At 33.0% G+C, this 25,352-nt stretch overlaps 2 protein-coding genes and 3 non-coding genes across 5 annotated transcripts; 1 reads left to right on the top strand and 4 right to left on the bottom strand.

The window, feature by feature from the left end:
* Positions 1–5,594: 5,594 nt before the first annotated feature.
* LOC148786933 (small nucleolar RNA SNORD14) lies at positions 5,595–5,719 on the bottom strand. The gene has a single exon (XR_016067638.1). It is a non-coding gene; the product is annotated as a small nucleolar RNA SNORD14 (small nucleolar RNA).
* Positions 5,720–5,791: 72 nt separating this feature from the next.
* LOC148786932 (small nucleolar RNA snoR99) lies at positions 5,792–5,897 on the bottom strand. The gene has a single exon (XR_016067612.1). It is a non-coding gene; the product is annotated as a small nucleolar RNA snoR99 (small nucleolar RNA).
* Positions 5,898–6,037: 140 nt separating this feature from the next.
* LOC148786931 (small nucleolar RNA SNORD14) lies at positions 6,038–6,162 on the bottom strand. The gene has a single exon (XR_016067644.1). It is a non-coding gene; the product is annotated as a small nucleolar RNA SNORD14 (small nucleolar RNA).
* A 2,538-nt stretch (positions 6,163–8,700) lies between these two features.
* On the top strand, positions 8,701–13,989 carry UBP27 (ubiquitin-specific protease 27). Its single transcript, XM_011101766.3, has 10 exons — positions 8,701–9,123; positions 9,347–9,470; positions 9,932–10,032; positions 10,107–10,340; positions 10,642–10,710; positions 10,798–10,926; positions 11,113–11,250; positions 12,163–12,225; positions 12,439–12,768; positions 13,320–13,989. Exons 1-10 carry the CDS (start codon positions 8,860–8,862, stop codon positions 13,578–13,580), a joined length of 1,713 nt encoding a protein of 570 aa, XP_011100068.1. The 5' UTR covers positions 8,701–8,859; the 3' UTR covers positions 13,581–13,989.
* Positions 13,990–15,639: 1,650 nt separating this feature from the next.
* Positions 15,640–25,031, bottom strand: LOC105178428 (putative serine/threonine-protein kinase At1g54610). Its single transcript, XM_011101889.3, has 7 exons — positions 24,744–25,031; positions 23,529–23,813; positions 21,922–22,239; positions 20,951–21,172; positions 19,858–19,952; positions 17,545–17,644; positions 15,640–16,263 (listed from the first exon to the last, which is right to left on the bottom strand). Exons 1-7 carry the CDS (start codon positions 25,029–25,031, stop codon positions 15,907–15,909), a joined length of 1,665 nt encoding a protein of 554 aa, XP_011100191.1. The 3' UTR covers positions 15,640–15,906.
* Positions 25,032–25,352: the final 321 nt, after the last annotated feature.

The following is a 25,352-nucleotide window of genomic DNA, read 5'->3' as shown; positions in this document are numbered from 1 at the left end:
CGAAAGATGTGTTCGGAGCTCCGAATACAACTTTATACGTATGACGCGGTGACATATCTTTTTTTTGCGTCCTTCAACTAGTCCCGCACCACACTCGTGTTTTGCAAATGCTCCAGAATATTGGGATTTTGGATGTTTTAAAGTGTGGGCATATTGAGATTGACACCCACCTAATAACTGCATTAGTCAAGGGATGGCGTCCCGAGACGCATACTTTCTATTTCTCGATTGGCGAGGCAACTGTAACACTGCAGGACATCGCTATCATCTGGGGACTCCTGGTGGAAGGTAATCTTATTACCAAGGTAGATACAAGGTATAATACTCAGCAGTGGCAAAATTATTGTCATTAATGGTTGGGTTTTATGCCAAATGAAAATGCTTTCAAATGATCCAAAATAAAACTGACAGTATTACATGAATATTTACTTGAAATACTTGTGATGAAGATAGCCATTCGAGACTGTATTACAGAAGGCACGTATATGTGCGATGTGCATCATAGGTGGGGTATTGTGTCCTGATGCTACAGGGAATATTGTGTCGCTGTTGTATCTACGGCATAAGGAGAACATACATGAGGAAGATACCTCAAATTGGGGTTCAACAGTGTTGGCTTATCTATATAGGGAACTGTTTATGACATCACAACAAGGAAAAATTAATATTGGCGGTGTCATGCAGTTATTATAAATATGGGCATGGTCCCGCATCATAACACTGCACCCATTCCCTCCAATGATACTGCAAATCTAGTGCCAACCATAATGGACCCTAAAAACATCATACATATCCCTCCATATGTTGCACGGTATGAACATTTTTATTTATTTATATAGTTATAAAGAACTTCGATTTCAATTATTTTTCTAAAGTTTGCTTTTAAATGGTCATCACATATATCTCGTATGCATACGGCGCACAATGCTCTATGCATAAAAAAAAACATGTTGGACCGTATGTAATCAAATGAAGTACACCGTTGCGATTGTTTTTTTATGTATAGTGTATTTTTATGAAATTTTCTCAAAAAATATTGATTGCGTTGTATGATATTGTAATTTATTTAGACTCCGTATGATGGTAATGCACCCGATGTGGCTGCATTCTCCATTTTATGCAACTCGCACACCATAGAATATATGTTGTCCATTGATTAATTATTCACTGGTGAAGATGCATCACCCAAAGAGGGTTCTCCGCCAATTTGATTATGTGCAAGACATCCCTCCAAACCCATTGGTAAATGAATGCCGCTTGCACACAATAGACAGGCAGAGACGTCAAGTCTTAGACTGGTCAACGTTTCACTCAAACTATGTTGTAAAATAGAACGATGTGCAATCACAGGTAGTGGAGGGACCCATTATTAGAGGCGGTCGTGATACCGTTCCTAACTATATGAACTGGTATCAACAAACACGTCGGGTTATCGACCAACTGACACCTGTGATTGGGAATATGTGGTAAGCATTTTGTATTTTTTATTATTCAGTTTTTTTAGCATAATGATTACACCGAGATACGATTTTTTTTACCAGTACAATAGAATGGAGCAGCTAGTAATAGACTGTGAAAATTTTGGAAATAATCAACAGTCATTGAGAGAAACTCAAATGCAAGCCCGTGCGATAGGACGTGAAATTATGAACTTTTTCAATGCACGATATCCAAGTGTTCGAGTCGGACCGACTGACAACTCGTGGCAGCACATTCACAGAGGCTGGCCGCTCAAGTGTTTACAGAACAAGGGCCATCTACTGTTTACACAGAGGCTGGACCATCAAGTATTTACTCGAAAGCAGGTCCATCTACTGTTTACACTCCAGATGCTCCATACATGCTATTTGTTCATGATGACTATACACATAATGTGAACCTGAAAGTCCGAAGACACTACGTTGCATCACCAGTGCCATTCGAAGGCACCGAGTTGAACACGCCTAGTGACCACAGAGATGATAATCCGCCTCGAAGAAACAGAAGACATCCACGCTATGGCACTGGGGGGCATTACTAGAATTGTGTAATACATACGAAAAGCATAAAAATATTGCATACGGTTGTAAATATATTGCACAATGTTGTGATACAATTATATCATATTTTATTCATAAACACTAATACATAACAAATCTTTTACATTATTCCCGAGCTTGACGAGCCTGAAATTGTTAGCGAGCACGTACTTTTGGTCTATCCATTTCGTTCGGTATTCGGGTAGATACCTGCCTACCCGAACCTCGACGAGCTCGCACTGTGGGATTGTGCACAAGTTCAAAATCAACGGGATCCCAATATTCTTCACCATATATAGGCTCAAACCTCCCTTGATATATCTTCTTATATGCTTGTAATTGTAATATTGAGAAATAAAATTTACCCCAAAATGCCGACATGCCTGAATTGCATGTGAACATAGAATTCCATGTGTAACCCATTTGCCACAAGAACACATATGATGCTTCAATTTTACGACACAACTATGGGAGCCCTGCCCGGTCAAGCTCAGTGTCAGCACTGAGGCAGATTGTTGGTTATAGTCAAACTTCTGAACAATGTGATATACTGCCTCAGCCTGTCGAGCCTCGAATAACCTGAAAGCAAAATTAGCCCATTCAACCCATTGTTGATATGCATTAATTATACGATTACACCATGTTGAGCATTGCATGAAATACTGCATTGAGCGAGATAACATTATCTACACAATAGCCATTATTGGTAAGCGTCTGGCACCTTTTAACACTCCATTTATGCACTCTAATATGTTTGTAGTTAGAATACCAGTTTCCAACCACCATCATACGACAACGTTAATTGGGTCTTCTCAATTCTCCCCAACTAATTATATGCTTCCTCGTTCAACGCTTTGATTTATTCCATTATTCTATCAAATGTACAGAATTTACTTCTGCTCCAACTCTCCAACATAGATTCTTCAACGGGATGTTCTTGAATGTGTTGTTAAGATTCAAACAGACATGATATAAACAAAATTGATGTACCTCGCGAGGAAATTTAAAAAAATCTCATAAAAATACACTATACGTAAAAAAACAATCACAACGATGTACCTAATTGATTGCATAAGATCCAACATATTCTCATTATGTGTAAAGCATTGTGCGCTGTATGCGTACGAGATATATGATACATCCACCTAAAATCCAAATTTAAAAAAATAATAGAAATCAAAATTCTTTATGACTATATAAATAAATAAAAATATTCACACCATGCAATATATGGAGGGATAGGTATGATATTTTCAAAATCCATTATGATTGGCACTAGATTTGCAGTATCATTCGAGAAAATGGGTGCAAGCGTTATGATGCGGGACCATGCCTATATCTGTAATAACTGTATGGCACCACCAACATTAATTTTCCCTCGTGGTGCCGTACACAACTCCTGATATAGATAAGCCAACATTGCTGAACCCCAATTTAAGGTATCTTCCTCATATATGTTCTCCATATGCCGTAGATACAACAGCGACATGGTATTCCCCGCAGCATCATAACACAATACCCCAACTATGATGCACATGACATATATACGTGTCTCTTGTAATACAGCCTCGAACGAGCTATCTTCGTAAACATATTTTACTGCCATTTTATTTTAGACCATTTGAAAGCATTTTCATCTGGCAATCAACCCAACCATTAATGACAATAATTTTGTCACTGCTAGCTACTATACCTTGTATCTACCCCGGTAATAAGATTACCTTCCACCGAGAGTGCCCAGATGACGGCGATGTCCTGCACTGTTACAGTTGCCTCGCCAACTGAGAAATTAAAAGTATGCTTTTTGGGACGACATCTCTCGACTAATGCAGTTATTAGGTAGTGTCAATCTCAATATGCCCACACCGTAAAACACCATAAAACCCTATGTTCTGGAACACTTGCAAAACACGAGTATGACGTAGAACTAGTTGAAAAACGCAAAAAAAAAAAAAGATATGACACCACATCGTAAGTATAAAGTTGTACTCGAAGCTTCAAACACATCTTCCGACCGATGATTAACTGTCCATATTTGTATCAATAGAACCAAAATTAGCCCTAATCACTCAAAATTTTTCTTCTTCTTTAACACTCTACAAAATTTCACACATTTTAAGTTGTGAGAAATTTTTCTCTCGACTGTGTGCAATGATGTGATTGCAGCTCACATTTAAATAAATGTAAGTTGCAATGAAATTCACGAGGCAATAGTTTCACTGTGCCACCGTTGGTTCAACCAACAATGGCACAGTGACACTATCACAAAACCAGCCTGCATTTTGCAAGCTGCTTTTGAACACAATTTTTTTTTTCAAAATCTATGGAAGAACTATTTTTATTATTATTATAAATTGTGTCACAGTATTTCCCAAATATAGTGACTAAATTGAAATCATTTTTCTTTTACCAAATCAATCAACAACCCAATAACAGATTTTTTTTTTTTAAGAAAATTGTGACACCGCATTTTAAAAATACCATGCCACTCAAAATTCTAAACCTTTCAAATTCACTGCATTTCTTAAATTTTTTATAATATTTTTTTAATAATTTCTCCCCCACACTTGCACCAAATATAAATGACTATAGTACACTTAAAATTTGACCTAATAATAATAAATAATAATAATGATGATAATAATAATAATTACAAAAATAAATAATTATAGCAATAAAATAGTAATGATAATAAAATAATTATTTTATTTTAGTATTGTAATTATCAATTTTAAAATAATTACTTGATTATTATTAATCTTTTGTTGTCTATTAAATTTTATAATCAAGAACTCAAAGATAATTATTTTATTAAAAGCATGTGAATCCTTCAAAGTAGACACTTGATAAAATATATTCTATTTTATAATACATATAAATTAACATCTAACTAATTCTACAGGACTTTTTATCGTTCAAATAATAAAGAATAATCTTATTTTTCATTTAATATCATACTCCAAGTTATTAAATCCTCCAAGTAAACTGGGCTTAAGGTGAAATATCTAATATGCTTAATATGGAATGATAACTCATCGTTGCAATTACTTGTAATATTCTTCTGAAATTTAACCTTTTAAGAAAAATTACTCACAAATGCATGCATTTTCTGATATCATTCTTTCAAATTGTTAATTCAACAAGTCATACAATCATCCATTCAAATGGAGTTTAAAAAAACCGAATTGTCCTCCAAAATAGAGTTGCCCAGACAGGAATTCTATCATTGGAATGGTCTTTTCTAGCACAACATATCTCTTGCAATCTTCAATAATGTAGCCAAGAATGTTATCGCCATGTTTGCATCATTCCAAATCCGTTTTGACACCATTCCACACTAAAACTCCACTTTATTTTTCTCTAATCTCCATCCCAGAACCCATAATCCTTCATTTCACTTATGCAACTAATTTTTGAAAGATTAAATTTACTCAACAGTCGAACTTTTATAGCATTCGGATAATGAAGTTTTGAACTTAAAAAAAATTAATTGCAGTAAACAAACTAAATGAGATGATTATTTCTTACACAATGAAATGAATTTGTTGAATCAGATAGAAATTAAATGAAAAAGAAAATCTCAGACATCCAAGGAAGGATAAAAGCAGCACAAGCTCTCAAGCCCGGCGAAAGGCGAAAGCTCTTAGGCGGCCACTGCGAATGTTTTGAGAAACAAGCCTTCGGATTTGTCATCACCGATATCATCAATCCAAATTTGATTTTGAAGAAGGAAAAATCTTAAATAACTTAATGAAAAATAAAACGCACCAAATATATTTTCCATCCTATATGGCCAGCAAAATACTAAATGAAAATGGCTGACAAAGTGACGGATGGATGAGATCTTCAATCTGAGGGACTTGTTCATCCCTCAAGCTACTCTAGTCATATTTTTCACGCTAGAGGGGCAGACGTTGAAGTCCCGATCACCAATTAAAAGAAAGAAAAAAACCTACCAAAAAACAAAAGAAAATCAGGAGAAAACTCATAGCAGAATACGTACTCCAACAGATCGAAAGTGTCTCAGACATCCAAGGAAGGATTGGAGCAGCAGAAACTCTCAAGCCCGGCGAAAGGCGAAAGTTCTTAGGCGGCCGCTGCGAATGTTTTTGAGAAACCGGCCTTGAATTCTTCATCATTGACACCGAAAATTTCAGGAAATTCATACACAATTATCACCGAATCATGATCAACCATCATAAACACAATGAATCCGAAGAAATCAGCGGGATTAATAAACACAGAAGATATTGCAGATGGAGGAAGGATTGCAGAGAGAGAGATTTATATAGAAATGTTGGAGTTAGGGTTTTTCTAGGGTTTTACTGTGGATGGAAGTATCTGGAAGTTTGGGCCCATATGGATAAGTGGATCATGGGCCTGTTGGGTTGATAAATGTGGCCCATAGTGTAAATGTGGACTGTTGGGTAATTCTCGGCCCAAAACAAAAAGGGAAAGGAAAAGGCAAGTTATTCGTCGGCCCAAATAATGACAGTCGGTTTGCGACAACACAACACCAAATCTGAAATATCGACACTATACCCTTACATATCTATACCAATATATTTGTTTATTTTTTCCAAATGGTCAACATTATTTTTTAATCATCAATTACAATCATGTTTATCCCATATATTTTCGCACGTGTATCACTTATTCTACTTTTAGTCATTGTTTCTTTTCTTAAAACCTGTCGTCATTTGATTGAATACGTGTAAGTATTGTGTACCATAATGACTAATTGTTCTTGAATGTAGGTCTTCTGATATCCTCTTAGGTCGTGTTTACTATACTTTAGTAGCTCAGATATCCAAATTAATCCTATTTAATGGGTTGTTTTTTGCCTACATATATATTTTAAATTATAATATTTCATTTGCATTTTATTTTGCTTCTTTTCTGATCATATTATCATTTTAAATAGGGCTAATTACATGTAGACCTCATCCGATAATGCAAAACGACACTTTTCCCTAAAGAAGTTTTGAAATTGTACTTACACCCCTGTTAAAATGCTCCGTTTACACCTGACCTCTCTCTATTGGGGTTTAAATGAAAAATATCAGCGTTACCAAAAGAATTTTACATAGATTTTTAATTTTGCCCCCCATTTATCAATATTTATATATGAAGTGAGGTTAATGAATCATTACAATTTTTTTTCTTATAAATACAAAATTATTCCTCAAGAATGTTAAATAAGAGGTAAAATTAAAAAAAATATGTAATATTTTGCTAATTTCAGTATTTTTCGTCCAAACCTAACGACAGAGCCAGGTGTAAACAATGATTTTTCGGAAGGGATGCAAGTGTAATTTTAATTTTAGATTTTTAAAGGGGTCAAAATATAAGTAATCCTTTTAAATATAATATCTTATTCTTTATAATCAAAGTGTACCTCATGTTATTAGTAACAATATAATTTTATCCTGTAAAAAGACTATGAAAATATGTCTTTTTAGTTCTAATTAAGAAGACAATTTTTTTACCCAATTTTACCATATTAGAAAAATATTAAATTTTTTTATTTGGAGTTAATACTACAAAACAATTAAATTAGAGACTATGACAAGTATGTTGGGCATAAAAATACTTTTAATTCTTCTACACACATCAAAAAATTGATTTTCATTTCAAACATTTAATATTATTATTTTATATAAATTTATCATTTTTTCAAGAAATAGTTTCAGCAGCAACAGAAGCTGAGTAAGTATTATTATTTACTAGTCTTTTGTGATATTTATAAAATAAAATCAATTTATGACATGGGTATTTTTCGGGGTCCCGTCCTTTCTACGTACTCCTAGTGGTCTCCCCAAGTAACCAAACACATTCCTAGTCTTTTAAATTGAAAAAAAAAAGTTTCTTAAACATAACAATGAAATAAAAAAAATTATTAAAAGATATTTCAAAATCATGCTGAAAAATACCAAAATCAATCATCCTGAAAATATCTTAAGTTTTTATAAAATTTCTACCTATCATGATAGCAAAAAATTAAAAATATAACCAATCAAAATTTAGCCAAAAGCCAAACAATGTCATAAACACAACACCATCAATTACAGTCATAAACGAACCTTACTTGCTGCATAAAAGTTATGTTATCAAATACATAAAAGGAGTCTTGAAAATATTCTAAACATCATTTAAAAGCAAATACTCCAAACATTATTCGACCACAACAAGAAGATTTATTGCTTCTTGTCTTTTTTCTTTTGCTTATTTCGACTTCCACTTGGCGCATCATGTGCATTTATCTTTGATTGACTTTCAAGTAAAATTTTAAACTTTCAGGTGAGTAAAAAAAACGAGAAGTGTGTCTAGCTCATTGGTGAGATCATCATCTTTCCAACAAAAGTGCCTAAGCCAGAACAAAATTTGATGGAATTGTGGGACTAAGTATAATGAGGGCAAAGCGTGAGGGATCAACTTTGAATAAATGACATAGTTAAGAGACAAAAAGTGATATTTACCACTTCAATATTCCTACAAACGAGTAGCAAAACTTTGAGGGTGCACATTGCCAAATATGAACTAATTGATGGGTGTAAAATGCAAAAGTTTAAATTTAAGGGTGCAAAATGGTAATAGAGCCTATTTGAGGGTGCAAAGTGTCAATTACTCACATTAGAAGGCAAAATTTAATACATATTTAGTCAGTTGAGGAGGCAAAAACATATATTAACCACAGTTTTGAGGGAGTGAATTGAAAAATTCATGCTCATAATAATACTCAGTTGAACGGAAAGGGTGGCTTGAGGAGCTCAAACTTCGTTCAACACTTGGGGACGGCGATTAAGCGACGGCGGAATAACTGTAGCGGTTTCTTGACTGAATGAAAATCCCAGAGAGCATAAAGCTCAGTTCTCTAGTTCAAAAACCCCGACATAGGTCTAAAATAAACTGGGTTTTTAGTTCTGGCCTGAAATTCTCAGTCTCTGCCGGCGTATTGGGCGCTGTTGGTGTAATTTTGGTTATAAAAGCTAAAAGATTTATCAACTTCACTCCTTCAGATCAAGACGGAGTTTCCTCCAGGTTTTGGGCTGTCCCGGGATTGGAAAATCTTGGAAACAATTGTTTCTTGAATGTTGTTTTGCAGGTGAAAGTTGATTCTTTAATTTTATTGTCTCGTTAAGTTAGTTTGTGTGTTGTTCTCTTAGTCTTTCTTGTTTTCTTGTATTTTCTGAATCCTGCTGCTGAATTTTGTTATGGGTGGTTATTTGATGAATTGGGGTGTGTTAATGTTGAGTTGCTTGTTATTGCCTAAAGTATTTTTATTTTTCGGAATTAATTTATGTTTTTGTTTTACTTTGACTGTATAGGCTTTGGCAAGCTGTTCAAGCTTTCGGAAATATCTTGGGGAAATGTTGGAGGAGTATGGGTCATCATCAGTTGAAGGAGATGAACTTATACCACTTGTTAATGCATTGACTTCACTGGTTGAAGGTCAGTGGATTATGTTTGTGTACTCATAATTTGAAATTGGATTGTTGCGATTGCTTGTTTAAGTGCCTTCAGTATGTCATTTGCTGGTTCAGTTGTGCTTGCATTTTGTACATGTATAGGGTCCAACAGATTACGGTATTTTAACATTGTATGAAATGCTGATGATGGTGATCACCTTTATTCGTATGCTTATGGCCACTCTGTTGAATTTTAGAATTTTAGTAGTTAAAAGAGTGCACTCTTTTATTTTATGGACTTGGTTTATGGTGTCATTGCCTTTTCAAAAAGTGATGACAATCTAATCAAGTAATTAGATTTCCAATTTTTAGAAATGAAGCACTCTTGGTCAAATCCATTAATTGCCCATTCAGTTATTCAATATGTCGTCCATTTGCAGTTCTTTCATTAATACTTAATATGTATAGACAGCACGGCTTGATGGACATCATTATTTATTGCAGAATTATGCACCGTTCGGCATAAAAGAACCGTGCTGAGTCCTAGGAAGTTGATGCTTGTGATGGACCATTATATTCCAAATTTCAATCTAACCAGGCAGCAGGTGCTTTTTTCATCAGCATTGTATGTCTTTATCAATATAGGAGTGTTGCACATCTCATTTTCGTTTGACTGTAGGACGCTGAGGAAGCATTTTCTCATCTTCTGTCTTCATTGAGAGATGAAATATCAGAATATTGTGTACCCGTGAAAAGCTATTTAGCGGATTTGCCTGCATTGCCCAACGGGAGGATTCTCATCACAGGGAGCAATGAAGAGGAAAACGAATGGCAAAGATGGAGTCGCAGTTTTCTTAAGCCTTTTGATGGGGTTCTTGGCAGCATCTTAATTTGCCGAAGCTGTTCGTTTCAGGTTGAATGGTACTAGTAAGAATATTGATTTTTGTTCAGATTTCTCATGTCACCTTATTAAATTGAGTGAATATTTGATTAGTTGAATGTACATTCTGCAATAGCAGTAATCAGGTAGTGGTGGGATTCCATGTGAAGATTTACAGTTCAAATAAATAATTCGAATAACTGAACAACATTATACCGTAAACCTACCAATATTTGTTCATGAACTTTTATTCTAGACTATTAAAGCTAGAGGTGTTACTTTCAGTCAGTTAGCTTTACTCTTTTCGTTTATTTACTTCTCTCTACTTCTACAGATCTCTCTCGATTTTCAACTGTTCCACAGTTTACACCTTTCACCTCCACTCAGCAGTGATGGTACAATTGTATGTTTACAATTTTCTCATTCATTCTTCATAATCCTCTGTTATTTGACCCCAGCAAATGCTAATATTTTTGTTATGAAAATTTAGAGGGCTGGATGTACCCTGGAGGATTGCCTTAAGAAATTTTTTGTAGCAGAACTTGTTGAGAATTATTGCTGTAGCAACTGTTGGCATACTGCTGCAATCGACTATCTGTCTGGATTAGCTGAAGATAAGGTAAATTTTTGTTTCTACATTTCACTTGCATAAGCTAAGTTCTGAACCTCCGACCCTTATCCGGGATTTTATTTTTTCATATTCTATTTACTGCAAACTTCAGTCACTTGTTTCTCTACTTGCTTCATATTAAGTGAATTTTATCTCATTTGATATTCCAAAGTAATGCTGCTCTGTATCTTGCAGACAGACATTGAAAAACTCCGACAGTGTAATAAGAATGATTCTTGTGAGTGCAAAACTCTCTCTTCCCTTGAAGCATTTCCGTGGTCAAATCGTTTTTGTCATACTTTCAAGCAGCTGAGTATTGCGCGGAGTCCAAAGGTGTGACATCTTCATTTTCTTGTAGATAGTTTAGGTTTTGCATGCTGGTATCAGAATGAGGGTGGTTATTGATCTATTGATATCCAGCAGTTGGAACTTTGAAAAGCAGAATGTTACCGTTCGGGAAACTAATCCCTATTTAAGACATAAATATGCAGTCAAATTCTAAATGTTGTATATGAGCCCAAAAATTGGGTAAATGCTAGGACGTTTCTTAATAAAAACTCAAAACAGTTTTTCCTTTCATATTTTAGCCATAGAAACTATTTCTATCATATAATTTTGTTTCTTGGATTGGTGCATAATTTTGTCGCTCTCCTGTGAATGACCGTTTTGATTACAAGGTGTGATGGAGGTACGGCAATGCCCTCAACTGTCGCCTAAAAGGGGTGATACTTGATAGAAACTAAAATGTAAAAGAGAGAGGAAAGAGAGAACAAACGAAGGAACTGACTGAATATTGCTATATCTTCTCAATAAATGTCATTTTATCTGGTGGTTTGGTTTCTGTTGCCAACTCAGAATATTGTAAAAGAAAGAAAATGAAGAAATTGTGGTCTTTGCTGTTCTGTTCTGCTGTGTTTCTGTTACCAACTTAGTTACAATTATGGTAGAGGACTTGCTGTTCTGCTGTTGACTAAATCTGAAGAATGAAATACAAGAAAAGCAAATACACAACATGGCGGTCGGCAAAGAAAAGATTGACATATTATTGATCAATCTCAAGTGTTCTCACTAATTACCAAAATTCTGTTAACACGATAACCAGCTAAGGTTACTGCTCACATGGAACTAAACCAGAAGATAAACTGCATTATCTCTCTCTGAAAACCATTTTTCATCGTACTGTTTTCTTTTAAACGCATTTGTCTACCACTTCCTGCTGTTTTAACACAATTCTTTTATTCGCAGATTCTATGCATTCATCTGCAACGGGCTTCATATAACATGTTTGGGCAATCAGTAAAACTTCTGGTACTTTCCCATAGTCATCTCTTATTGCTCTTGCCTATATGCAGTTAACTATTCTACTTCCTGTTAGCATATGCTTAAGATTTATGTATTAGAATTGCTATAAAATATTCCAACCTAATCCCTGTAAAAGCTTTTTCACTTGATATTGTTTTATAGTGTGCTGCAATTTTTTCATTTTCTATAGCGTAGTTATATACTGTTCTGTCTTTCCAGGGTCATGTCTCTTTTCCTCTGATGTTGGATTTATCTTCATTCATGAACACTGGAGTGGGATTAAAAAGTATGGAGGCAAATTCACAATCAGGGCTGTTGAGTCACAGTAGTAGGGAATTGAGGTCCTTCACTTATTCCAAGTATCAAAATATGCTCCTTGCTCCAGGAATGCCAAGTTCCAAAGCCAGCAGAGTTGAAAGCATTTCCTCAGCATCAGAGATAGTAGAGAAACAAGAAAGAAGTGCCACCTTAGTCGGGAATGGTCCTTGTCTGACAGCTTCTGAGTCGGGACCTAGCTGGCTTGATTCTACAAGATGTGCTGATAAACATGTTAGCTTCTCATCCTCGTCTATACTCCTCTCACTTATATCTGCAAAGAATGTGACCAAAAATGAGTTGATATTCCTACTTTTTTGCTGAATGTTGGTTTGCATGAAAGGTTAATTCAATAATATCTCGTTAGTATAATTACTGACTAGTTCCCCTTTCAGATTACCAAAACCTCTCATTCAAATTCATACCACCTCATATTGTCTGAACAAGTGGTAATGTTTAGAAATTTGATAGGATGTTAATGTGCTGTATCTGGGAACATAGGCACAAGGGGAGATAATTATAAGGTAATTTAAAGAACTGAAACTTAGAACATTGGTGTTCATAATTTCAACGAGGGAGGGGTGTATCAGTAATTACACTTACTCCAAACAGAGGTCATCCTTTTATATTCTTCGTTATTGCACTACCAAGGTTTCACCAACATCCACATGGTATCTCTTAGGCCTGTAGTTAAAGTAACTTCATTTGTACTTCATATGGAAGTACAAGAAACATTATCGGTTATCCTACTCTGTTCTCATATAAGCATGCTCCTTACTTCGCAGGCCAACTTCCCTTCCCCACCACAACGATGTCAGACATACCGTCTCTTTTCCGTTGTGGAGCACTTTGGAAGCAGCGGGGGCGGGCACTACACTGTTTACAGAAAAGTGACAGCCAGGTTAGGCGACGAAGATCCCGTTGCTCTATTAGAATCCACGATCGAGCAATGGTTTTGTATTTCGGATTCTGAAGTGCATAGCGTCTCAGAGAAAGATGTTCTGGATGCAAATGCCAGTATGCTGTTCTATGAGAAAATTGACTAGTCCCGAGACTTTCAAGCAGGGATAAATGTTTCCGCTTCAACTCCCTGAATATTTCTTACCAAGTACAGAATAATGCAGCAAAGCATATGGTGCATGATGAGTATGTCCATGGCATTTATCTACTGGGAAAAAAAAATACTATACTTGCTTTATAGGAAATTATAGATGAAGGTTATTCTTTCCATTTTTACTTGCATTTTCATGTAGCAGACAAATGAAGATTTTTTCTGCCAGATGGTGTACATTTCTACCTGTCAAGACGGTAAAGTTGCTTAATCTCTTGTTTGTACCTTTCACATGGTAAGGGACTGCAATGGTTTATTTTTGCGTATATAAGCTGGGATGAGTGTTTGTGGTGTACTATCTATGCCTAATTAGTTATAAGTTTTTCTCCACTAATTTTTGCAAATTCTTGGTGATATTGTTAGTACTTTGAAGTCTGTCTCGATTATTTTATCCTCAGCACTCCAATATTTTTTTTTTTTTCAAAGACTCACAGCACTGAACTTACAATTTTCTCAAACTTTTTCCCAAGCAGAAGTCTTGCAAACACCTCATAGAATTTTCTTTCCATGGGGCTATTTGTTTATGATGATATCCTTTGCCCACTTCCTAAATACTTCGTGTTCTTAAGCATTTTTGTGATATCCTAAGTGGTTGGTTTAACCTTTTGTGGCTGGTTCTGAGTGAATAAAACTTGGTGAAAATAGGAACAACTTTCTCCAGTTCTCTAGCTCCCTGAGCCGAATATTTCTGCTGCATTCTTTCATTCTTATTCTTTACTATAATAATTATTATTTTTGTAAATTGTGATTGTATTATTTAAAGGTTCAAAACCCATAAATCTGTAATAGTTGATTACGATCCTTTGAACATCCGTTGAAGCATAAATACCCAACACAAAATAATCATTTAATTATATTTAATTATTTTTCTAGTGGTATTTGTATAATTAATAAAGTAATTCAATCATTTGGCAGTGCATTCAATGAATTAACTAAAATAACTCATTTAATTAATACCTTATGCTTAAACATTCACGAAGTCATATTTCATAATATACTTCAAATATACATGTTACACAAGAATTTCTCTAAATATACAATTGACATAAATTTTATACCGAGGCATGCGAATATGAAATCCAACCCCAATTTACGTAAGAAACGTAGGCCTGTCTGTTTGTGTTTTTATTTATAATTTTTATAAAAATATGTACTTACAATTTTGTATAAATTTTTATGTGAAATCAGAATGTATTTACATTAGTTAATAAAATTGTGTCTTATATTGAACCGAAATAATACAATTTCAATGAGAATATATATAAGTAAATATATTTTCACTTTAGTTATTGTTTCGAAAACTGAAAATGAAAATACAAATAGTGGCGGGACTGTCGTCCAAGAACCAATAATACACGCATTTATATTGCATGAATTCCATATTGACCAGTCTCTCTCTGGTATAAAATGCAATTGAATTTTGACTTCTTTATCTCAAATTTGTACATGAGATCTCTTGATGATTGTGGAGAAGAGTAAATCTTTCCCTTACTACTCGTCTTCGTATGCAAAAGCCCGACTCAACTTTGGACGTCGTGCCAAATCGTATAGCTTCGGTAGGCTGGGGGATGATTCGAACATCAAGAGGAGGGTGGCGGCGGCTAAAACACGTACACCATCGAAGTAAGCTCAAACCATCGTCAGAAGTAAGTCGATTGACAACTACTGGTATGACATATTAGTATATTTTCTTTGAAGAGGTGTATTCGTAAGTTTTTTGCCCCAAAAAGAATGTAGATGTAAAGTATTATAATTTAAGGAGTGTACTGATAATTTTATAATAAATAAACGATGTTTGTGCAACGAGAGTCATGAGATCCAACCTTAAGAGGATGAATGTAAAATATGTGCATAAAATAAGAACAAAAAGCTATTACAAATGCTGTTAGCATAATGTTCTTATGTTTACGAGCGCTCAAATTTCTCTTATATAACCGTAAATGGGATCAAATATATATGCTTAAATCAATCAAGAAACGTAGTAAAGTCGTACTATATGCAATAACAACATCATTGGCTAATGACCATACGAATTTGAGTAAAATTAAATACGAAGACTTTATTTATTTATTTAAATCACATCATTGATCGCGCCTAAAAAGAAATTCTAGCCTTGAACCAATCTCAGTCAAATTGAACTCAATCACATGGTGAGAACATCAGACTTGCCAAGTGATTGGTGGATGAACTATTACATGACTGCACAACACACTCATAATACGATGATTCAGTTTGGCCAGACTCGATTTGAATAAAGATTCTCATCGTTGAGCCAAGTTATCTTCTAACCCAAACAGCTTTGAGATCTTTTCCAGATCAAGATTTCTAAAATCAATATTTGAAATCGACCTGCGATAGAGGCTTGAATTGCTCTCTTCAAGGTGGTGAGCAGCCTCAGTTAAAGAAGCCAGTAAGAGAGGGTAGTTCTTGATGTTCTTGAGAGCATTGGGGTGTGCCTCAGTTCTAGCAGATCGATTCTGCTGCGAACGGAACGCTGGAGTAGGCGATCGCGGTGGGAGTTCTTGGCCGCTGTTTGCCTTTGCAATGGACGACGAACTGATTGAACTATTGCCTATCGACATATCTTGGCTTTGGGTGTTACTTGTCGTGCGAATTTCCTGCTTAAATGATGAAGGTTGCCATCACAAAAAAGCTGCACAATGTGCATATTGAACGACTACACCATCTAAAAATTTAATTTTTTTTAAAAAAATTAATCATTTAATATATCTAAATACGCTCCCTCACGTGCTGGTTGTACTCTCTCTAACATCACGTTCGTGAGCTTTCATTAATTGCTTAGAATTACGGGATAATTACACTCACTTTCCTAAGGATTTATGTAATTACATGTAGATCTCCTGTGGTTTGAGAAATTATATTTAGCATCCATGAGGTTTACTTCCGTCTAACAAATAAGTCTTTCCGTTAGTCAAAATTCATTGAATTTGCTGATGTAAACAAAAAAAAAAAAAAAACTGAATGGAAATTGATATTTACGCTCGATTGACTTATTACTGAGTTGTTGCAGGTCAAACAATTTTTTTTCTACTGAACTCCCTTATAGCGATAAAGATATATCTCCTCACATGCATTAACACGTAAAGATGTATGAGGGTAATTTTATTATAAAAAGATTTGTTTGACCTGCAATAAATCAGTAGTAAGTCAATTGAGGATAAATATAATTTTTTTTTTTAATATCAACAAATTCGGTGAATTTTTACTAACGGATGAACTTATTTGTTAAACAGAAGCAAACTTCAAGGATGCTAAATGTAATTTTTCAAACAACACAAAACCTCAAGTGAGATGAGTGTAATCATTTCTAGAATTAATTACACTTAAGCTCTTTCTGAAAATGCAAAATAACATATTTTCCCAATACAATTCAACATTACACTTACACTCCCTCCAAAAGTTCTACTATTTACACTTGACCCTCTTTCGTTTGGGTTTAGATAAAAAATGCTGACATCCACAAAAACAAAAATTTATTAATTTTTAGCCTCCTCATTTAACATTTTTATGTATATTTTTATACTTATAAGGGGATCAATGTATCTCTTTATAAGTACAAAATTATTACATGAAAATATTAAAATGAGGGATAAAATTAAAAATTTGAGTAAATTTTTTTTGCTAACATCAGCATTTTTCATCCAAACCATAACAAAATGGGATTAGATGTAAAATAGTGAATTTTCAAAGGGGGTATAAGTGCAATTTTGAAGCTATTTTGGGAAAAATGGTCCAAGTGAAATTTGCTCTAATTCTTATCCAAATTAAATTCAATCGGACCGAATCAATTATATGACAGGTTTAAGTCTGATCAAACTTAAATCAAACTAAAATTTGAATTTATTTAAAAAAAAAAAACTGAAATAAGAGAAGCTGACCTGTTTGGCAGAGAGAGCATCTCCAATGAGGTCAGTGAAGGAGACCTTTCTTCTATGAGTTGCATGGATTTTCTGAGATCTTTGCTTCAATATGGACATTCTGTTCTCACAATAAATAGATAATTGTAATAGGAATAATATCAAATAATATAGCAAATAAAATATAAAAAATATTATTCAGATTATGAAATTGTAAATAATAGTAATGTTAAATTATTTAGAAATTTCAATATTTAATTTAAATGTGCAAGATAGAAGAATAAATTAGAAAAGGATCAAATTATTATAACACGGGTAAAGTAGTTCAATATCAAGTTAAATTTATTTTTTAAAATAAATAAAAATAACTTATAAAACGGTATTTGCAACTCTTAAAATAAGCGCTTATTCAAACTTATTTTTAGAAGAAAATAAATTGAAAAGTGTGTTTTAATTTATTGTTTACTTTTAATTGCATAAAATAAATTTATTTAAGTTGAAAACTATACGTGCTTTTGCTATAGTTTTTGCTTTAAATCAGTAGTACAAGTTTGGAATATTTGAAAACAAGAGTGAAAAGTGAAAAAAAAAAAAAAAAGTTAAAGTTGGAGTATTTAAAAAAAATATTTTAAAATATATAATTTTATCGGTAACTTCTAAAAGTTGATACGGAATTGCTTATAGCTTTTATCTTAAAATCAACTTAATTTAGCTGTTCAAAAGCAGAAGTTATGGAACAAAAGTACTTTTTTCAACATATTTTCAACGATAAGCTAATAAGTGCTTATTTTCATCCTAAGTAACTCCCTACCAAATTTTGGAACTTACCCTAGTTTACGTTTTTCCACATTCCGCACGTATTTTCAAAACCCTCAATTTTTATCATAAATTACTTATAACTTTTTCTACAATTTAATCCCATGATAAAAGTAAGGGTAAATTACGAATTCTTATGAAGTTTAGTATAATTACGAATACTCCCTCATTGTTTGAAAAATTATAAATACCCCCCTCATGTTTGATGAAATTATGTAATCATTGGATGGAGGTATAAAATTATCAACTTTTCTCTTACTGTATTTTTTTTATTTTTTAAATTTAAAACTTATAAAAAATGAAATAGGTTGGATGAAAAAATTATCCACTTAGTCCATAAAAAAATACTTTGCTTAAAAAATAAATAAACTTATAATTTTTAATCCACAAGGGCATTTTGGTCAATTTATCATAAAAATGGACGGAAACCTAATGGATTGAACTAATTGTTAGACGGTCATTAAAATCAGAAAGGTATTGGTAATTTACCCTAAAAGTAATGGTAATAACACTCTCTTATTGTCTCCATGTTGCAAAGAATGTCTAAGTTCCATCTATCTTAAAAATACATGTATCATATTTATAAATTACTACTATTTATAATTTAAATATCCTTTTCCTTTAATTAAATTTAGGGATAATTACAGTTATACTTTTTTATCTATATATAATTTATCTACACAAATAATTCATATATTTTCAAAAAAATTATGCATACACTCATCAAATTATCCCTATTTATTAAAAAATTACATGTACAACCTTCGAAAACGTCAACAATATTACACAATTTGCCCTGTTTTTATTGTTAGGAATAGTTTTTATAATTATAAAAAAAAAATAGGAATATATAATTTGTATAAATTAATGATAATTATCCCTTTATATTTAATTAGAAAGAATATAAAGATGTTTTTTGCCACATATTTATCACCATATGTGGAGAAAGAGCCAACTAAGGTTTCATTAAAAAATTATTTCTTTATCTAATAAAAAATATGGGTTTGTTTTTTACATAATGTAAAGATTTTTTTTTTAAAAAAAGTATTTTAAATATTAACTTCCCACTTTCTTAAAAAGTATTATAGTTTTTTAATAATTAAAGAACAATTTATAAAAAAAATATTAAAGCTTTTTTGTCTATTAATATGCCATTTTCTATGAAAAGAATATATATTTATATATACTACCACAAAAAAAAAAAAAAAAAAAAAATCCTCTGCACTCATTAATAGGGATTAATGATATCATTGCATCAATTTTTAAATATGATAATTATACTCGTATGACAATATGACGGGCCGTTGCTTTTTTGTTTGTTTGTTTGTTTGTTTATTTTTCTTTTTCTTTTCTTGAAATATGATTTATTTGTTTATATATATATTTAATTTTTTTATAATATATTTTAAAATATGAATAATTATTTATTATATACACACAAAAATAACGTGTCACGACAGCCCGTATATATATATATATATGTGTATTCCTAACTTTTTAAAAAACAGCGTATTTTACCTTCTAGTTTCCATGGATTGGACTGGCTTGTCGTCCTCCGATACTATGATGGGCAAATCGGACAAATCACAGGGCAACGGATTTGTCGTAAAGAACTGTGTAACATAAAAATATCAATAATATAAAAGAAATTAATACTTTAATTACACACACATTATCTTAAATCATAATTTTTACTTAGGGATTGCTCTTAAAATTGCAATTATTAGACAGTCTATGCATATTCAACAACGTTGTTAATTTTTTTTAATAATAATTAAAATAAAAATTATATAATATTTATTAATTATATTAGATTAACAAGTACAAGTTATTTTTCATCTAACAAAAATATATCTCTTAATTTTCTTCAACTATGAGATAAATTAATCATAATTAATAAAAATAAGAAAATATATAATAATAATTATTATTATCATTGTAAAATTATAGAGCATATGTTTAAATTAACTTAATTTTATTTGAGGAATATACAACTTCATATTATTTTTAATATACGAGTAATATTAGTTTAGTGGTACATATTAGTAAAATAGCACATAAAAATATTCAATACGTACACATAATCTTGATACAAATATATGAAATATCTTAAATTGTTAGAAATTATATAGTTGATATTAAAATATAACAATAAGATTCAAATCTATGATATATATATATATTAAATAATAATTTACACAAAATACTAAATTATTGATTTTGCTTATTTTTAGATAGATATTGAAACACATACTTTTATGATGATATAAATATTTTATTTTTTTTACTTGATATACTATTATATGTGTATTTAAATATATAAAAATAAAAAATAGAGCTCGCGAGCTTTTGAATAGAAATATATTAACTCGAGCTCGACTCATCAAGGAGCTCTAGTCGAGTCAGTTCGCTGATCGAACTTATTTGTCGCCCCTAAAGGGTCCTTCCCTAGTTTGATCGAAATGGGGCAAATTTGGGTTCAAATTATTAGGCTGAATTATATATTTTATTTTTATTTATAATATATTTTAAAATATTAAAAATTATTTATTATTTACACGTAGAAATTACATGATGCAATGGCTAATAATAAAAAAAAGAGAAAACTCACTTCGGTTTGGAGAGCAGAAGTAGCGGTTCCACGAAACGCAGGGTCGAGAGAGAGAAGTCTGTCGAGAAGGGCAAAAGCGGAATTGGGAAAGTTGGGAAATGCTTCCTTGAAATTGGGCTTATACTGTTGCGGCGGCCGGAAAGTGGCCGGCGGCTTTACTTTCTTCCAGTACTCTTCTGATGGCGACCCACATAGCTTGAAGATCTTATGAAGCTGCTCAATCTGAATTTTTTTGGAAAATAATAATAATAATAAGGGTAAATTCCAAACACTTTTATTTAGGTTTAATATAATTATAATTATTTTTCTGTTATTTGAGAAATTACAAACATCTTTTGATTTTTTTAACGTCTGTTTACAACGGGCTCATTTGGTTAGCATCCGTGAGATTTCCATTTAACTTTTGTGGGGAACTGACCAAAACGCCCTTTTGGATTAAGAATTATAATTTTATATATTTTTAAAATTTTCTAAAATATTTTTATGGACTAATATTTCTTATGGATTATTTATTTTACCCACCTCTTATTTTTTTTTTAATTTTATCAAATAGTTTTTTTTTATTTTTTTAAGAATTTCAACAAGGGTAAACTAATAATGTTCATTTCAGTGTCTAGGGGATAAATAATTATTTTTTATTTGAGTGGGGTATTTGTAATTTTTCAAATAATGAGAGAATATTTATAATTATACTAAATATCATAGTAGATAATTGTAATTTGCCTTAATATTAATAATAATTATGCCAAAAATGGAGTTTTTTTGCTCATTTCACATATCACGGGGGTAATAAATGGATGACAATGAAATTTGAACCCAATAGCTCTTGTTTGGTCTACATATGATACTATATTAAACGATCATTTAACCTAAAAGTTTAAACATTCAGATTATCATAAGAGTTATATCCTTTTCAACATCGACCACTCAAGATCGATAAAAAAAAATCAAACAAAGAACAAAACTCGTACCTCATTCCGACCAGGCATAATAGGCCGTCCCACAAACATTTCTGCCAGAAGGCATCCGGCACTCCAGAGATCGATCCCAACTCCATAATCCGTCGAGCCAAGAAGCAGCTCAGGAGCTCTATACCATAACGTCACAACCCGGCTTGTAAGGGGACGTTTTGGCCTGTTCTTGTAGAAATTTGCCAGCCCGAAATCTGCAATCTTCAGCACCCCATTCTTGTCGATCAACAAGTTCGATGCCTTTATGTCCCTGTGCAGGATTCCCCTCTCGTGGCAATGCTGCAGTCCTGAGAGCAACTGCTGCATGTAGCTCTTCACCTACACATTTCGTCGAACAGCTTTTAGGCTCTCAATTTTATTTAGGGAAAAAATGCAAGCGCCCCTCTTATGTGGAATATGTCCATAACATCCCTCGTAAAAAAAATAAGTATAAATTATAATCATCTTTCATGAGATTTGATATAATTATAAAAATATATTCGTTATTTAGAATATTACAAATACCCTCCCCCCTCATTTTTAACATATGTCTAACAACGAATCCATTACGTTAATTTTTGTTAGGTTCTCATCCAACATTGTCATGACCTGACCAAAATATCATTAATGGATTATGAATTATAATCTTACATATTTTTTGAAATTTTTTAAAAGTATTTTTATAGAGTAATATGCTCTATGGATTGTTTACTTTACACACCATCATATATTTTTTATATTTTTTTTTAAAAATCAACAAAGATAAATAGTAATTTTCACATCACCGTTTAAAAACTACATAATCTTTTTCTATTTGAGAGGGTATTTGTGATTTCTCAAACAAGTGATAATTAGTAAAATACCCCTATCTTTTTCAAAATGAAACCTCCCCCAAAAAATTAAAAAAAAAAAAAAAACTTTATCGGGGTTGTAATACACACCCCCTTTTCTGCGATCTTGTATGATTTTTAAAAATAAATTTTATTGATATATACATATATATAATTTTAGGTAAATTACAGTCATCTTATATGAGGTTTGAGATAATTACAAATATATTTTCATTGTTTGAAAAATTACAAATACCCACTTAACTTTAACATGTATATAACAACGAGCCTATTCCGTTAGCCCCCGTTAGATTTTCATTCATCTTCTAGTTTTTTAAAAATTACGAATACCCACTCGATTTTAACGTTCGTATAACAATTTGCCTATTCCGTTAGCCCTCGTCAGGTTTCTATCCAGTTTTTATCGTATACAGACAAAAATATTCTTTCAGATTATAAATTGTAATTTTATATATTTCTAAAAGTTTTCTAAAATAATTTTATGGACTAATATGCCATTATGAATTATTTATTTTATCCACCCTTCAATTTTCTTTTACATTTTGTAAATATTTTTTTTTAAAAAAAAGAAGAAACTTAATAAGGGTAAAAATAGTAATTTCCACATCACCATTTAGGGACTACATAATTATTTTTTATTTGAGAAAAATATTTATAATTTTTAAATAATAAAAAAGTATTCGCAATTATGCCAAATCTCAAAGAAAGTAGCTATAGTTTACTCAGTAATTTGACCTTGTTGGATTTGAGTAACATAAGAAAAGGGAAGAAATGGACCTGAGGCTCAGTGAGCTTTCCTACAGGCCTGGAGATGACTTTGGTGAGGTCTGATTGCATGAAATCAAAAACTAAGTAGAGACTGTATTGCATTCTTGAGGTGGCTATCCCTTCAAGCTTTATGATGTTTGGGTGGTCTAGCTTCTTCAGTATTATGATCTCTCTTGCCATAAACTTAACGCTTTGGGGTTCTGATGTGTCGAATCGGACCTTCTTTAGGGCGACGATCTTTCCTGTCGTCTTGTCCCTGGCCTTGTACACGTTGCTGTATGTACCTTGGCCTATCTGTAAAATAAAAGAACAAGCATAAGATTGAGAACTTTTTTAAATAGGTCAAGATTTACTTGTAAAGATAGATCCCATCGGATACGACACGAGTTAGGATTTGGAAAGTGGACCGTTGATGAAATGATACGTGGTAGTAGATATAAGGAACTTGTATGATGATTTGTATAGTTAAACACTCCTATAAATACTATATCAAAGGTTAACAATGGTAAAATCAAGAATCATATCTGGAATTTTTTCAAATAAGTCGAGATTTGAGTGTAGAAAATGGATCTTGCTCGACCCGACTTGGGTCAGGATCCAGAAAGAGGACCATAATTAAAATGACATGTGGTAGTAGATATGGGCATCATATATATGGTCTGTAATGTTAATTAACTCTCCTATAAATACTATATCAAAAGGTTGACAAAGCTGAAAAACCGGCATCACATCGAGAGGTTTTTCAAACAAGTCAAGATTCTTGTGTCGAAAAAGGATCTTATACACCCAATATGGGTTAGGACTTGGAAATGGACTATAGATGAAACGACGCTTGGCAGGAGATATGGAGAACAAGTATGCATTATATAAAAAAGTCAACAAGGGTAATTCTAAGTACAAGCAAGATTCTAAGCTCTATTCTGGGCCTCTTAATATCTTTTACAGAATCAACCATCAAAGGATTTTGCAAAAACTTGCCACGCAAATTTGACAAAAGATTTGGGCCGATGATATATTCAAGCATAATTTACAGTACTAGTCTTAGGAAAATTCTAGTCCAGACCTGGCTCAAACAAACTTGAATCATACAATACACTTGTCGTGTTGGTGTACAGTTAAAAAAAAAATGACTAATCACAGAGCAAGTGTATCACACTTACTATGAATTGGTTTCGCTTGGCCAAACCTAATTCGTGTAGAATTTTTCCTAGTCTTATTACTAACCTTTGCAAGCTTATCATATGAATCGGCACTCTTGGGAACCAAGCCGGCCAAATCATCGACCTGCACGTTCTCAACGAGCCATCTCGGCCATCCACCAACTAGCTCATCAGCAGCAATCTTATTCACCGGAATACTCTGCACGACGTTCCCACCACGACCTACACCTTCTCCACCTCTATTAGCATCCCTCCCTGCATTCTCTCCTTTGATGTAACCATGCTCACGTTTCAACTTGTCAAGCCCCCTTGCTGGGCTGCTGATGGTCCCTTTGCTCGGAACACACCCCATTCTTGATGGTGATGATAATGACTAGGTGGTGGTGGTTCATTACATGCTGGGATTTGTGAGCTTTGCATCATGTCCAAAAACATCGACAAATAAGAGAAATTATAGTACTTTAAGGTGAGGACAGAGGCAGCAGTCGCTGTCGCATAGCCGGCGTCGTTGTCGTCGTCGTCGTTGTCCGAATCATGCAAGAGTGTGAAGGGTTAACTCTGTTTTATCCGCAGGCTGAGGATTCGGACAACTTCTTCTCAAGGAATTCTTCTTGGTATGTATAGCTGGAAAATCTTAGTGAGAATAAACCTTAGTTTATGTTCACGTTCTTTT

Source organism: Sesamum indicum, linkage group LG9, assembly GCF_026168435.1.
Source record: "Sesamum indicum cultivar Baizhima isolate 11 linkage group LG9, ASM2616843v1, whole genome shotgun sequence".
Lineage (NCBI taxonomy): Eukaryota > Viridiplantae > Streptophyta > Magnoliopsida > Lamiales > Pedaliaceae > Sesamum > Sesamum indicum.
The sequence above is the reverse complement of the archived record's forward strand: the minus strand, read 5'-3'. Positions and strand labels throughout refer to the sequence as shown.

Coding starts and splice junctions, on each gene's coding strand:
- UBP27 (XM_011101766.3), top strand. CDS start 8,860: ATGAAAATCCCAGAGAGCATAAAGCTCAGTTCTCTAGTTCAAAAACCC. Junction 9,124..9,346: donor TCTTGAATGTTGTTTTGCAG/GTGAAAGTTGAT, acceptor TTGACTGTATAG/GCTTTGGCAAGCTGTTCAAG. Junction 10,711..10,797: donor TCAGCAGTGATGGTACAATT/GTATGTTTACAA, acceptor ATGAAAATTTAG/AGGGCTGGATGTACCCTGGA.
- LOC105178428 (XM_011101889.3), bottom strand. CDS start 25,031: ATGGGGTGTGTTCCGAGCAAAGGGACCATCAGCAGCCCAGCAAGGGGG. Junction 21,173..21,921: donor TTATGCCTGGTCGGAATGAG/GTACGAGTTTTG, acceptor AAAAAAATTCAG/ATTGAGCAGCTTCATAAGAT. Junction 17,645..19,857: donor CAATCCATGGAAACTAGAAG/GTAAAATACGCT, acceptor TTGTGAGAACAG/AATGTCCATATTGAAGCAAA.